The sequence below is a fragment of the Aotus nancymaae genome, unplaced genomic scaffold (assembly GCF_030222135.1).
Source record: "Aotus nancymaae isolate 86718 unplaced genomic scaffold, 86718_ANA_hifiasm-v0.15.2.pri h1tg000053l, whole genome shotgun sequence".
Classification (NCBI taxonomy): domain Eukaryota; kingdom Metazoa; phylum Chordata; class Mammalia; order Primates; family Aotidae; genus Aotus; species Aotus nancymaae.
Window position 1 is genome coordinate 30,171,319 of NW_026988467.1, and position 15,942 is coordinate 30,187,260.

The window sequence follows — 15,942 nt, forward strand, 5'->3', positions numbered from 1 at the left end:
TGTGCATTTGTGCTGCCTGGATCGGCACTCTCTCTTCCATTTTTGTCTACTTTTCATTTAGAGTCTAGCTTGTCTGCTACTTCGATGCTTTTATTTCTTACAAGGCAAATGCTGGTATTGTGGATTTTAGTCATTACTGTGTGTTTAATTTCTTTGTGTTACTTTCTCACCTTCATCACTGTCTTTCTGTCTCAGAATCTCTCCTCCCACATGCCATCATCCATCTTCTATCAGTCATCCATATTTCTTATATTTAAATGAGATTATTATGTCTATACTCATTTAAATTTTCTTGTCTATTATAGTATAACATTTTAAGAAAAAAAAATTTTGTGTTTCTTTAGGGAAACGGTTCTCTTTTAATGAATGGTATGTTTTAAGTGGCATCACACAAGTTTATTTTATGTATTTTTTGCTTATGTGTTTATTTATTTTTGGAAAGGGAGAGATCTCTACTGGTTCAGTGTGGTCAACCAACAGGGAATGTGCATTTCCTTGGTTGAATAGTTCATTCTCCTCCTAAGATATGTTGGAATTCATTTTTGGGATCTTAAACTGGCAGTCAAATTGATGCATTTTGGCCAATTCAACTACTCAGTGTAGCTTAGTTGGATTATCGTGCGAGGATAATTTGAAGTATTTGTGTTGCTTTCTCCAGAGGTGTTCCATGAAAAACTGAATGGCCAGACAATGCCACCATTCTTAAAGCTACATTTATACCTATCAGGCTATCCACATCCTATCCTTCAAAAAATGTTTACATTCCTTTTGGCTATTCCCTGATTTGTTGAAACCTTAAATCTGATAAAAGAATACCCCATGGCGTGTGTGTGCTTCTCTGTTCAGTTCCTTTAGGAGGTCAGCTCTTGCAGTGAAGTACATGGACCTTCTCTGTTTAAGGCTTAACTTGCTGTAGTTGCTCAGAAATAAACCCTGTGGAAGCTGCTGAACCTGTGGCCATAATTCCTGGCAAGAGCTGTGAATAAGCTTCACTTCTGGTGCCTTCTGCCTCCTTTGGGCCAGCTGCCCACTTGCTGGCTAGAGGGAAGCAACACTGACCACAGTGGGGAATTGCTGCCCTGTGAACTGATATGAAATGACAGCAGGGGAATCCAGGTTTCAGGCACAACCAGATGTTCTTCTAGTCTAGCATCCTCCCAGGAAGACAAGCTCCACTGGGCAGGGGTCCTGGTTAATCAAAACCGTGCCCCCAGCTCTTGCTACATGGTGACCAAAATCCAGGAATGGAGTTTTCAGTTTTCTCTCTATGTTAAGAAGTATTTCTGTGGTTAAAAAACAAGGACGATTAGCCAAATATGAACTTTATGGGCATTAGGAGCAGAAATCTAGGAGTCCAGAGTAAGAAGTTCTCCACCTTCCGTGGGTCCCAGATCTCTGCAGGGAAAGCACATCAGCAGAGGACTGTCTCCTCTCCCTTCCTCCTCCTTCCCCTTCCATGAAGCCAGCCACCTATAGCTTCAACTCTAACCACATCTGTGCAAAAGAAATGACTCAGTTCTTTTGAATATAACCAGGACCCCTCAAACAGTGCTGCTAGGCTCCTCCCTGGCTTCCCAGCCAATTTATCCTCTGCACTGCTGCCACAGATCTTCCTGAAGTCCTCATATCTCCTCTAGACAATGAGCTCTTCTAGAAGCAGCTGTGTACATTCATACCTTCCTCTCTTTCACATGCCCGGGAGGGACTCACTTCCGCCCTGCATGGTGAGCTCCTACCATTCTTTAAAGTGCAGCTGGAAAAGTGCATCCTCTCTGTAGTTCCCCACCCCCAACTGCTATATAGAATTATGATCTGTCCTCACAGACACTTTTCTATTGTGTTTCATGCAAACTTCTACTACAGCATTTCTCACATTATCTTAGAATCTATAGCAGAAACTGTGGGTTGGATTATTTGTGCTTCATTTCCAAACCTCTCATTTGTCTCTACTATTGAGGCTCTAAAAGCAAAGCAAAATTGATTTCCCACTTTTTCTCTGCCAGGGGTGGCAAGTTCTGACTAATGAGATGTAGGATGATCTCTCTAAGGATGGTGGTTCTTCCCAAATACATAAGCAAGCTTTCATTAGGAAAGAGTTCCATGCCCTTTCCTCTTCCCTCTTCTTTTAGACTGGAACACAGACGTAATGTCTGGAGCTACAGCAGCCAACTAGGTAGCCATGAGGACGAAAGTCCCAGGATGGCAGAGCAAGAAGGAAGTTTATGGCTTCCTGAGGAGTGGTACCAAGTCTGGATGGGAGCTTCAGACTCTCATTCCAGGAGAAAAATGAGCCCCCATCTGTTGAAGCCAGCTTTAGTCCATTTTTCTATTTTCATTCCTAACTGATATAATTTCTATCTATAACACTGAGACCTTCAAGGGAAAAAGCTGTTTCTTATTTATATTTATACCCCTGTGCCTGGCAGAATGCCCAGCACTGAGTAAATGCTCCAGGTTCTTAAATTGAACTGAACGTTGTCACTGTCTTTAAAATGTTCCAACAGCTCCTTATTATATTGAGAAATCCATTCAGAGTTCTCGTCTTGGCCTTCGGTGTGTAAAGACTCCTCCTCACCCACACAGCCTTATTTGTCCACATGCATGCAGCTCCAGGCACGTCAAGTGAGTACCCTTTGGTGGACAGATCCTATATTTTCCCCTATGTTCATACCTTTGCTCTCTTACCCCCAGTTAGAAAGGTTGTCTCTACAGCCCCAGGCAGAACTCCTCTCTCTTCTCTGTGACTAAACTCCATCGCTTGGCTTGCTTGCACTGATTCCATCTATTTATCTCGGAGGTACCGGTTTGTTTGACTATTTCCCCACTAGAATGTGAACTCCCAGCAGACAAGGCCTGGCCTCGGTCTGGTCTTTGTGTTTCCAACTGCACAGCATCACACAGTCTCTGGCACAGAGCAGGTATTCAATGCATATTTTGTAAGATGGAACCAGACCACAGCCTGAATGGCAGACTGGAAAGAGCAAAGATTGGCGTTGGACAGAACACATTCAGAATCGACATTACTGGGTAATTGTGAGATCTCAAGGAAGGTCATTTATCCTTTCTGGGCCTTGATGATCTCATCTATAAAATGGGGACAGTAATAACAAATTCAGAACCTGGTATGCTGTAGGTATTTGATAAATGTCAGATAAAGAGGCAGCACCAAGAGCAAACTTTCCCTCCCTTTCCTATCCAATTTTCATCTGAACTGGCCCACTGATTATTAAAAAAAAGAAAAAAAGGTCAGGTGTGGTGGCCTGTAATCAGTACTTTGGGAGGCCGAGGTGGGCAGATCACTTGGGGTCAGAAGTTTGAGAACTGCCTGGCCAACATGGCAAAACCTTGTCTCTACTAAAAATAATAATAATAAAAAATTAGCAGGGTGTGGTGGCATGTGCCTGTAGTCCCAGCTACTAGGGAGGCTGAGGCAGAGAATCGCTTGAACCTGGGAGGCAGAGGTTGCAGTGAGATGAGATCATGCCACTGCACTCCAGCCTGGGTGAAAGAGTGAAACTCTGTCTCAATAATAATAATAATAATAATAATAATAATAATAATAAAAACAAAAACAAAACTCCAGTTCAACACCAGAAGCTGAAAAGAGTTTCACTCCTATTGGATGAAGCTTCTGTGTTCTATGTACTGATGACACAGGCAAGGGTGACAGGGTGACAGGGAGGGAGCAGCTCGTGGGTCTGCCCTCCTGTTGTCAGCTGCCAGGCCGGGATGGAGCGCATTGGCCCATCTGCCCCATTCTTGGCACTTAGGAAGAAGCACCTGCCAGGTGCTGCAGGTATCACCAGGGTTCAAGGAAAGGGGCCGCCTTCCAGTCCACTCTTGTCACACATATCCAGGCAGGACTCATTGTCCAGCTTGGACCACACCCAGGGGTGAGCCTGAACATAGATTCCTGCATCCAAGCACTCCACCTCTTGGGCACTCCTGGGAAGGGACCATCCTTGTCCAGCTTGCTGGAGAAAACCTGGCTACAAATCTCTCTGGTCACCCTCAGTGCTTGATCAGGGGTGAAGCAGGTTTGGGAGATGCACCCGAAAGCCTTCTCCTGTCTGTGCTCCTGGAAATAGCCTCATGTGCTATCTTGCTGTCTCTTCCCACCTAGGACACCTGCTCCCACCTATAGCACAGCAACTACCACCTGAGATCCTTTAGGGGCGACTTATAGCCTACTGTGCTTAGGCATGCTCTGTTTGGGTAAAATGGAAAACTATCCACCTAGCTCCAGGTAATTACCATCTTAAAGATAAGAGAACTGAGGCACAGAGGGCTTCAAGAGTTCTCCAAGCAACATAGCTAATAAGAGTGGCAGGTAGGCTGGTATCAGAGTCCAGCTCTTAGCTATGACTTGATACTGAATAAATGATAAAGCTCATGGGACATAAAGAATCCAGTTGAATAATCACACTAAATGGCACAAGTGCAAAATGCAGTTGACGCAGGGAAAAACAGACAACATTGCAAAACAAAACCTAAATAGTATTTTCAGAGATGCAAGATGATAACATATCGATAAAAACAAAATAAGGCTGTCAAGAGCAGTCTAGAAACAGAAAATGTAGTTTCCTTGAAATAAAAACAAAAGCGAGATTTCTGAAATAAAAAGGGGATAAAGAACAGAATAATTACTGTTGAAAACTGAATTAATGAAAACACAAGATCATTGCCAGAATAAAAACAGGATATAGAACTTTGAAATCACTAGAAGAAAAAGCCAACTAAAGCAGATCAGGTAACAACAGGAAGAGTTAACAGTAAAAAAAAGCAATACAGATGCATACGTATTTTGTTTGAAAGAAAGCATAATACATTTTATGTAAAATAAATATAGCCCCTTGTACTCATTTCATATTCTTAAATGTCCATGGAACATAAATAAAACAAAAAAATTCAAAAAGAAAAAAGGCACAATGCAGTCAAAATAAAAATAATGAAAATCATACACAATATGTAAGCCACTTAGTAATGAAAACATTTCTTAAATATTATTGGATTTAAGAGAAACCTAAATGAATTACAGACTAGAAATGAGCCCAGCTGAACACTCTGTATGAAAAAGACAAATTGTCCAAACAAAAAAAACGAACCAGAAGCTGCAAAGACAATTAAATATCCTATTGCCCATCTAAGCGGTGAAGACTAAAATTATCAACAGTGTCTAGTGATGATGTGTGGGAAGGCAGGCTTTCCCATAGACTTTTGTTGGACTTGTACATTGCTATAATACCTAGAGGAAAATTTGAGGTCATGTATCAAAATTTGCCTCCTAAGAATATATCCTAAGGAAATAAATGGACAACTGTTCGAAGACTGAGGGATAAGAATGTTTGTTGGAGTGAAAAGCTGAAAAGATTCACTTATTCAATAGGGGAATAGCTAAATAAATTATGGTGGTGCATACAATGGAATTCTCTGTACCTGGCGGGGCACGGTGGCTCATGCCTGTAATCCCAGCACTTTGGGAGGCCAAGGCAGGCAGATAATCTGAGGTTGGGAGTTTGAGACCAGGCTGACCAACATGGAGCCATTTCTACTAGAAATACAAAATTAGCCAGGCGTGGTGGTGCATGCCTGTAATCCCAGCTACTTGGGAGGCTGAAGCAGAAGAATCTCTTGAACCCGGGAGGTGGAGGTTGCGGTGAGCTGAGATCATGCCATTGCACTCCAGCCTGGGCAACAAGAGTGAAATTCCATGAGTGAAATTCCATCTCAAAAAAAAATTCTCTGTACCCATCAAACAGGATGAGGTAGGTCTATATATATTGACATGATGAGATGATGATATATGATTAAGTGGTAAAACAAAAAACAAGTTACTGAGCCATGCATGGAGATGAACTTGGTGTAGAAACGTGTGTATTACATTTGCTTTATGGACATACTGGCACACAAAATATCCAAAAGAATAAGTAGAGCAAACAGACATTAACAGTTATTTTATGTGGGGTGTGAGGAGGGGTAAGATTACAGAGTAAGACTGTGGAAACATTTCATTTCTAGTTATAAATATCTTTGTTTGCATTTTGAATTTTTATTATCTGGCTGGGTGCAGTGGCTCACACCTGTAATCTCAGCACTTTGGGAGGCCAAGGCAGGAGAATCACTTGAAGCCAGGAGTTTGAGACCAGACTGGCCAACATGGTGAAATACCATCGCTACAAAAATTAGCCAGGCGTGACAGTGCTCGCCTGTAATCCCAGCTGCTTGTGAGGCTGAGGCATGAGAATTGCTTGAACCTCGGGGGCGGGAGTTGCAGTGAGCTGAGATAGTGCCATTGCACTCCTAGCCTGGGCGATAGAACGAGACTGTCACCGCTCCCCCAAAAAAAGTACCTAATTTGTATACAGAAAAATTCTATAAAGATATTTCCAATTAAAAAGATAATAACTAAATAAGGACTCGAACACAAAAGGGCTTTTTGTGTTTGTCTAATTATGAGTGTGAGTTATCTTAACTTTGCTGCTGGTTATTCAAGATAGGCGTGTTATTCAAGAGAGGAGAAAGAGAGAGAGGGAGGGAAGGAGCGGGAGAGAGGGAGATGAAAAGAAGGAGGGAGGGGAAGGGAAAGCAGGAGGAGCGAGTGAGCACACACGTAAGTACAGCTGCATGTGTGCACGCTATGCACACTGGCTGGGATGGCAGGCTAGGGTGAGGAATGAAGAAGGCACGGTGTCTTGCCACTCTATCTCCATCTTTCTGCAGCTCTCGATGCAACTGGGAAGACATCTTCTCACTTTGCATTAGCTCCTTTGAGGTTGCTGTGGCTCCAAGAAGCCATCCAGACTGAAGACTGATGTTATATTTACCTCCTTCTGGTATTTCCTGTTTTGGGATCCCCACATACATACTCAGCATGCCCCCCATGACTTCATATTTCTTGCTGTGTTACCCTGGGGAGGACGTTTCCTGTATTTGTTGTGATCTTCTCTTCCTGAGTGCTAGGAAAGGAGTCTCCTGTCTACCCTCCACCTCCACAGCCATCATACTCATCAGTGAAAATGGTCCTCACTACTGCCCAGAAATCCATTCATCAATTTCTTGTACTTTCCTTGTGTCAGCCACACCTAGATCTGCTCTGCTCTCCTTAAGACCCAGAGAATTAGTGCTGTGCCTTTTAGGTACGTTATGGTTGCTGTGTCATGGATGAGCATATCCCTGTGTGCTGAAGCACTTCGAAATGAAGTATCATGATGTTGACAATGTACTTTCTAGTGACTCAGCAAAAAGGAAAACAAAAGGATGGAAAGAGAAGAACAAAGAAAGCACATACGCATATATGGCAAAATAGTAACACCATTTGAGTGTAGGCGGTAGGTACACAGGTACGTGGTGTACTGCTGTCTCAAACACTGGTTGAGAAAAGTTGGTGTGATCACTTGAATGTCCCCTAAATTTTTCCTTCTTCTCCATCTCCACTGCTACTGCCTGGCTTCAGGCCTCCTCGCTCCCAGCCACATTCTGGAAATAGCCACCTTCTGGGCTTAGCAGCCCATCCTGTCCCACTCCACCCATTCTTCACAAAACTGCCAGGAGCTGTACAAATGCAGCATCACAGCCCTAAGGCCCTCTGTGCTCCCCAGAGCCTCCACCACCAACTTCATCTCCCATGAACACTGCCACCCATCAAATCGCAGGTGATCATCCAGCTGCGGGAACATTTCCGGCTCCTTGAGGCTGACCACACTGCTTCACTTTCTGTGCCTAGAAGCCCATTCCCCTTCCACCCACCTTCCTCCCTGGCTACCTGGCAACCTCCTCTCCCTCCTTCGGGACTCAGCTCTAGGATCACCTTTTCCAGGATAACTTCTCCTATCTCCTCCTGTCCTGCTCTTTCATTCCCCTTCCTCCTTGTGCCACCACTTTGTTCTGGACAGACATGTGTGTCTGTTCTTTGTGAACCACAGTCTCATCTCTTTCATTTATATAATGCCAGCATCTGGTACAAGCACAGCCAGGTAGTAAACAAACAGAAATTTGCGAATATGATGGAATGAATGAATCAATAAATGATGCTCCAAGTTAAGAAAGTGAGAAAATCTCTTGATTTGCACATGTGTATACTAAAGTGAAATAGGCATTATGCTCTTGATCCACTCACCGTTCATTCGCTAGTCACTGAGGAACTATCATAGATCCACTAGGCATACAGCTACCTTTATACTTGAGCCTTGCTTCATTCATTCTTTCATTCATCAAACACTTGACACTTGTTGAGCAGGGGGGAACTGTGCTAAGAGCTGGGAGACTTGCAAAGATGAATCAGGCAGAGACCACAGCTCCAGGAGGGGAGGTAAGGCATGAGCATAAATAAAGGAGAAAGGTGGTCAGTGTCATCAGGAAAACATAGGCACCAAGCAACAGGAGTTCAGAAGAGGGGAAAGGACTCCTGGGAGCCCCGCAAGAGAGGGGGTGAGGGATGACTTCCTGGGTGAGCTGACATTTGCACTTGACTTTGAAGGATGGAGAATTTTACATGCAAGCCTTTGGAGGGAGGAGGGTGTTCCAGATGAAGGGCAGAGTAGAAATAACGGCCCTAAGCTGGGCCATGTACAGGGGTCACCAGTAATTTTGCTTTGCCAGAATGTCATTGAAGGGAAGTGGTGGAAAATAAGGTTGGGGAGGGAGGTTGAAGTCACTGCAGTTTCAAAGACCAGAATAAAATGTTTAGTTTTTATTCTGTGAGCGTGGGGTGGCCGTGGAAGATTTCCTTTTTTTTTTTGAGACGGAGTCTTGCTCTGTCACCAGGCTGGAGTGCAGTGGCACAATCTCGGCTCACTGCAACCTCCGCCTCCTGGGTTCAAGTGATTCTTCCGCCTCAGTCTCCCGAGTAGCTGGGACTACAGGTGCGTGCCACCACACCCGGCTAATTTTTGTATTTTTAGTAGAGATGGGGTTTCATCATGGTGAGGATGGTCTTGATCTCTTGACCTCGTGATCCGCCCACCTTGGCCTCCCGAAGTGCTGAGATTACAGGCGTGAGCCACCGCGCCCAGCCCCATGGAAGGTTTCTAATCAGAGGGTGAACAGATCAGGTGTGCTTCCAGAAGGTTATCCTGGCAGTGCCGTGCAGGATGGATGTGTATATTTAACTTGTCCCCCTAATAATGCAAAGTCCTTAAGTGCACTGCTGACCTTACTGTGCTCAGAGTTTAGCTAAAAACTTGCACACAGTAAAGACTTAATACATTTCTTTAACATTAATGGAACTGTGCACATCAGTAAATATCTATATCTCTCACAGCAACACACCCATTCAGCCAGTTATCCTTAACTGAAAACTCTCGCATGCAGGAATCTTCTCCTAGCTACACTTCCGTTCCTTTTCTTGGCTCCTCACTATTCCAAATCCTTAGCACTTACTTCCTAGATCATTGTAACAGGCTCCTGATGCTGCCTTCCCATGAGCTCTCTATACTGCAAATGACCCTGGTGGACTGACCCTGCTCAAGAAACTTCCATGGCTCCCTCTTAAGATGCTCCACAATGAGGCCATACTTTAACCCTATGCATCTCCCATTCTTTATCCATGTGCTTCCCCTACTCCAGCCATACTGTTTCCTCCCCAATTCCCTTGTTCTATCCTCCTATCATACCTCTGCTCATATTGCTACCCGAACCTGCTCTTTTCCTCCCAACTCATCTGAACCAAGGCTCTGTTTTGCCAGCAGTGCAATAGTGTGAAGATTCAGGAAGACCTGGCTTCACTCAGTTTTTTTTATTCCTTGTGCAAACTTAGAAATGCTATGCATCCTCTTGGAATCTGAGTTTTCTCATCTACAAGATGAGATTATAATAATGTCTATTTGTTATTAGGGCTTATTATTATTATCAATAGGGCTATTTTGGGGAGTAAATAAGGCAGGCTGTGTGCTCAATAAATGGTGATGGTTCTTCCTCCTCTGACTCCTTGAAATTCTAATAAGGAATTCCTGTTAGGTGCTTATATGGGAAGGAAGTTACATTTTGACGCATACCTATTTTGAAGGAAGTTATCTTTTGAAGGAGTACATACCACCGCTGGGCTTTTGCTATTTACTTCCTCCACAACCCTAAAATACAAGCATTTCTGTCCTAATTTTAAAGATGAGGAAACAGCCTGAGAAAGGGAAGCAATCTGTCAGGGGCCATATAGCTAAAGTTGAGTTAGTGCTTGCTAACTGTCAGAAATAATCACAGCAACTATTATTAAATATTCACTATGTCCCAAATACTGTACTGAGCATATTACATGCAATATCTCATCCAAGTGCTTTATCCTGAGATCCATACTCTACAGAAGAAGATAGTGAGATGCAAAGAGGATACGGGACTTTCTCCAGGTCCTGCAAGCAGCACATGGAAGGGCTGGATTCAAATAGGGGTCTGCATGCCTTCAATCCCATGCCCTCAGCTACTCTGCTGTAACTGTGCTATCTGGGCCAGTGAGGTGTATGGACTTGGCATGAAGCCCTGAGAGGCTGAGACGGACCTTTTCAGATTTTCTAAGGCATCTAGCATAGAAACCACTATTGATCACAATGTTCTCCAGGTGACGCAGGCGGGCCAGGCACTAGCTGGATAGCCTGGTGATAATGCCAACGATGGCTCCCCTGAAACACTGGTGATGGTTGCTTTGCCAGCCCTGACACTTACCCAATGGTGCAGCCAGCCTCTGCTTCGATGGTCCAGATGCAGTTGAGATTGTGTTCATAGGGAGCTGGATACCCGGGAGACAGCACCTGTCCCGACACCTCTCCTTTCACTGTCCCTCCACACTCAGCTGAAAGAAATCCCAAAAGAATGAGCTTCATGGGGTGGCCTGAGCTGCCTGCAGTCACTCAGTGGCTCCTTTTTCCTGTGTGCTCCTGAATCCCTCTCACTCATTCCAAGTGATTGAGCACAGCATATTAAAAGGTTCCTGGATGAGACTTATATCCAGAACCTATAAAGAATCTCTATAAATCAACGATAAAAAGACAAATAACCCAATTTTAAAAAGGCAAAAGATTTGAATAAACATTTCTCCAAAGAAGATATATAAATAGCTAATACACATATGAAAAGATGTTTAACATTGTTAGTCATTAGGGAAATACAAATCAAACCCACAATGGGATATCATTTCACACCCACTAGGATGTCTATAGTCAAAAAGACCATACTAGCATAGGTGGGGATGTGGAGAAACTGGAACTCTCATCATTACTGATGGAAATGCAAAATGGTGCAGCTGCTTTCAAAAACAATTTGGTGGTCCCTCAAAATGTTAAACATAGTTACCATATGACCTAGCAATTCTGCCCTTAGGCATATACCCAAGATAAATGAAAACATGTCTGCATAAAAACTAGAACAAGAATGTTCATAGCAACATTATTCACAGCTATCAAAAAGTAGAAACAACCCAAATGTCTATCAACCAATGAACTGAATGAACAACATGTGGTACAACCACACAATGGAATAGTATTCAACCATAAAAAGGAATCAAGGCTTGATACATGCTAAAATATAGATGAACTCTGGAAACATTAGTTAAGTGAAAGAAGCCAGATACATTGTGTGATTCCACTTATATGAGATACCTAGAATAGGCCAATCTTGGAGACAGAAGGTACATTAGTGGTTGCCAGGGCCTGGGGGAGGGGACAATGGGGAGTGGCTGTTAATGGGCATGAGTTTTCTTTCGTGGGGACAAAATGTTCAAAAATTAGATTGTGGTGATGGCTGTAAAACCCTGTGAGTATACTACTCACATGGTTAGGCTTTGTGTGCCCGCTCACATCTCATCTTGAATTGTAATCCCCAGGTGTTGAAGGAGGAACCTGGTGGGAGGTGATTGGATCATGGGGGAGCTTTTCCCCATGCTGTTCTCACAATAGTGAGTGAGCTCTCATGAAATCTGATGGTTTTATAAGTGTTTGGCAAGTTCCTCCTCCTCTCACTCTTCTCTCTCCTGCTGCTTTGTAAAGAAGGTGCCTGCTTCCCCTTCCACCATGACTGTATGTTTCCTGAGGCCTCCCCAGCCATGTGGAACTGTGAGTCAATTAAGCCTCTTTACAAATTACCTAGTCTCAGATAGTATGTTTATAGCAGTGTGAGAACAGACTAATACAACTACAAACAACTGTATTGTATGCTGGTAAACAAAAGCGGTCCCTGGGTGTAGGGCTGATTGCCTGTTCTGTGACCAATCTCCTCAAAGGCTCCTAGGGAGGAACATGCAAGTGCTTGAACCTGCTTCTTGGTAGCAACAGGACCTCTGCTAGCTGCCAGGGGAACTGAGATCAACAAGAGACTGCCTTCATCTGGAAGAGTTTAGTGTCTAGTAGAGAAGACAGCCACAGTGTGTGCTATGTGTCCTAACAGCAAGTAGCAGCAGAAGGAGAAGCAGAGTTGACCAGATCAGTTAGGTGGGAAGGGTGGGATGAGAAGGAGGACACTGCAAAGACAGAGAGAAGAGTAAGTGCAAAGTTCCTGGAGGTGAGGAACATTATGACATGCTGGAGGCCAGGGTATGAGACAGGGAGACGAGGGAAATGGGACTGGAAAGGTGGGCAAGCATCTCAGATTGAAGGACCTTGGAGACCAGGCTGTCATATATTTACTGCACCAGGAAGTAACTGCAGTGTTTATACACGTGAGTTAATTGACTGTGTGACACAGTGAACTTTGAATGTTAGAAGGAGTCACTGTGGTAGCAGTATGAGTACAGTGGGGGTGAAACTGCAGGCAGGGAGGCAAGTGAAGAGGTCTACATTCCCCATCGGAGCAGTCACTGAAGTCAGAAGCTGGGGGTTCCTCCTGGCCTTCTCCTCCTTCCTCCCTGATATCTAAGCTGCCTTGGAGATCCAGTCACTAAACCTGTGTGATATTATTCATGTTTGACTCTACTCTGCCCACATTGCTAGAGCCTTGGCTCAGGCCCTCACCACCTCTAGGCTGGCACAGTTGTCCACCCTCTAGGCAGTGCCATCAACAGTTCTTTATTCGTTGATGCAAACAAGTCACTGTTTGCATTCATTTCTGGAATGAAGTCTGAACTTTTCAGTAGAGCCCACTGAGCCTACCAGAGTGGCTCCCTTTGGCCTCCCTGAGCACTTTGGTCCAGCCTGATGAAGTCCACAAGCACTATTTGGATGGACAACCTGAATAAACATCCTCCCAATGACACCTTTTGTGACACACCCTCCATCCCCAGGTAGAACTGACATTTTCCTCCTTTGTGTCTCCATTACAATTGGATAGATTTTTATCGTAGCATGTGTAACATGTTATTTAAGTCATGTCTATTTCCTCCACAAGACTATGAGCTCCTTGGCAGCAGGGACCTTGTCTTATATTTGCACATCAAGTACCTAGTATACTGTTTGGCACATTATAGATGCTTAATGTTTATTGAATTAATGGATGGCTGGACAATCAAATGAATGGAAGCAGATTATTGCTTTCCATGCAAATTACTATAAGCATCTGAATCAAGGGAGAATGAGTAAAAATAAAGAAGATGATATTTAATGCAGAGTTATTTAGGAAAAGGAATAATTGATTAGGCAAGATGCTAGAAATAGAGGAAGAAGGGATCAAGGTCACAGATGGAAGACTGACCCCTACCTGTTGCTATAAAGGACCCATCAAACATCTTGTGGACCCCTTGGTTTCACACAGGACCACTAAGGAAGGGTTGCAGGAGAGGCCCTCTATTAGACCCTTTGCTGAAGCTTCATGGTGAGCCCTCTCTCCAAGGTGCTATTGGGGTGGGAGGTGCCAACCTGATTAAAAGGTGCCAGGTTGAATGGGCCCATGGCAGGCTGTAGGGTGCTGGTGAAAGGATGAACCACAATTGTGGGGAGGAGGCTTGATTGGCTCCACAAATAGAGGAAGTAGCTAGAAAAGTGGTAAGGCATTATCCATGACTTTGGTTAGAGCTTCCTTCCATATTCCAGATAGAAAAGTACCTCCTGCTTCCTGGGAAGTGAGTGTTTGGAGGCAGCAGCACTGGGATCATGTCATCATGGACAACTAGATACTTTACCTAGGGCCTGGCAGGTGGGCAGGAGGGGGCTGAGTGGGCCAGCATGCAATAGATTCAACAACATTGAGAACATACAACTCTACTTTTTCTGGTCTTCTTCCTTCTTCCCACCCTAGAGCCTTGGCTGCTTTATTTGGGCTGCAGAGTCCACTCACCAATGAACAAAACATTTGGATGTTTTAAGCTATGGCAGTCACTTGTGGTAGACTGTGATGAAGTCAACCACAACATGACATATACAAAAATGTGCACACATAATCTCAAATACACAGCCTTGCTCCCCTAGCAGGCCAGAGGCAGTCTCAGTGGGGAAGGCCTCCAAGGTTCTAGTATAATTCTAAGTTTAAATGCTCTTACACTGCTTGAGTGAATCCAGTAAGTCCAGTCCAACTGGCATATTTGATATTCAAAGTAATCTTACAGTGAATTCTTTCTGCAAAGAAAATAACTATCCTGTAATGCGAGTCATCATCATAAGTGAGGAGGGATCCTTTTCATTTTCCATGCTCTGGCTTGCTTGTCTATGGCATTATACTGTTGTGTGTTTATGCAAGCAACACCCTTCCTGGCCTGAGATCTTCTCTTCTCTGTATTCCTAGTGCCTAGTATAGGGCCTGGCATCTGAATGAGGGGAGATATAAAAACAGCTATGGAAGGTGAAAGGGAAGATATTCCTGAAGACCAGGTCAATGACAAAGGGAGAGGAAGACGCTAGAGGCTACATAAAGGCTACTGCTTTGGTCTGTTCACTTGCAGAGGGTCCACTTAGACCTTCTGTTGTATAACAGTGTTAAAGATCCTGTGAAAATGTAGTCACCTGGGGGAAAAGAAGCAACTGTGGCCACTAACACTTCCCACCATGCCGGCTCACACTTTCACCCTTAGACGTGCTCAGTCTAGAATGTCCACCTCCCCTTCTCTCCCTCCTGTTGGTGAATTCTAGCCCATTCTTCCAAGTCTCAATTGAAATATCACCTCCCATGCAAAACATTCTCATATCCTCCCAACATTTAGCACTTAATTCTTTCAATAGTGCTTCTCTTATATTATACTTACCTGTTTATGTATCTATTCGTCATGCTAGAGTATGGGCCCCCACAAGGGCAGTGAACAGGTTTTATTCTTATTTCTCTGCCTCCACAAATACCCAGACATACATGTACACCAATTCTAGCATGTGGGGCTTAGTAGGCATGTATGTGTTTTTCCAGTTGATGTTTTGTTCTTACAAGATTAGCCAGTGCTGGCACAGACATGTTGAGGTTGTGGGACACGGTGAAGAGGGTGGAGAGAGAGAAAGGTCTGGTTTTGGCAAGGTAGGAGGCAGGACGAAGCAGTATGGGGGAATTCACATTAGCAGGGAGATGGGTGGTGAGAGATGAAAAGGCCAGACAAACAGAATGACTAGCTTTGCCTATTTTGCACTTCTGCTCAGACCACTGTTTCTTGTCCTGTGACACACACGTAAAGATTCCAGAGAATCTCTGATGATATTCTGGAAGAACCACAGATTTAAGAAGATGCAAGTTCATTATTGCATACTTTATCAGTGAGAGCAGTGCTAGTTCTTTATTGTACTCTTTGTTTTGACATCCCACCAGAAAAGGGAGCATGAGCCCCATTTTACCTACAGAGAAACTGAGACCCAGAGCAGGTGGGAGACTCATTTGAGTCTTGGTGTTACAGTAACAGCTGGAACTCAGGCAAAAGCCACATCTCTCTCTTTCTAATGGACTCTGCTGGACTCTCCCACCTCGTTGCTGTCACCTGCGTTACAATTTTGAGGACATGACTTGGCTGTGGTCCCAGTTGCTAAGTGTGCAACAAAGGAAAGCTACCCGCCTGACTGCGCTGCTGCATAGGTGTAATGAGGTGTGAAAGTGAGGAAGTGGAGAAGGGGTGCAGGCGAG

General features: G+C 44.1%; 1 protein-coding gene across 1 annotated transcript in view; it reads right to left on the minus strand.

Annotated features, from left to right (window-relative positions):
• CSMD2 (CUB and Sushi multiple domains 2) overlaps positions 1–15,942 on the minus strand; it is a 616,469-nt gene that overhangs the window by 159,748 nt on the left and 440,779 nt on the right. Inside the window, exon 25 of the mRNA XM_064363669.1 lies at positions 10,651–10,777. Coding sequence (XP_064219739.1) covers positions 10,651–10,777 — 127 coding nt within the window. The remainder of the gene's footprint in view (positions 1–10,650; positions 10,778–15,942) is intronic.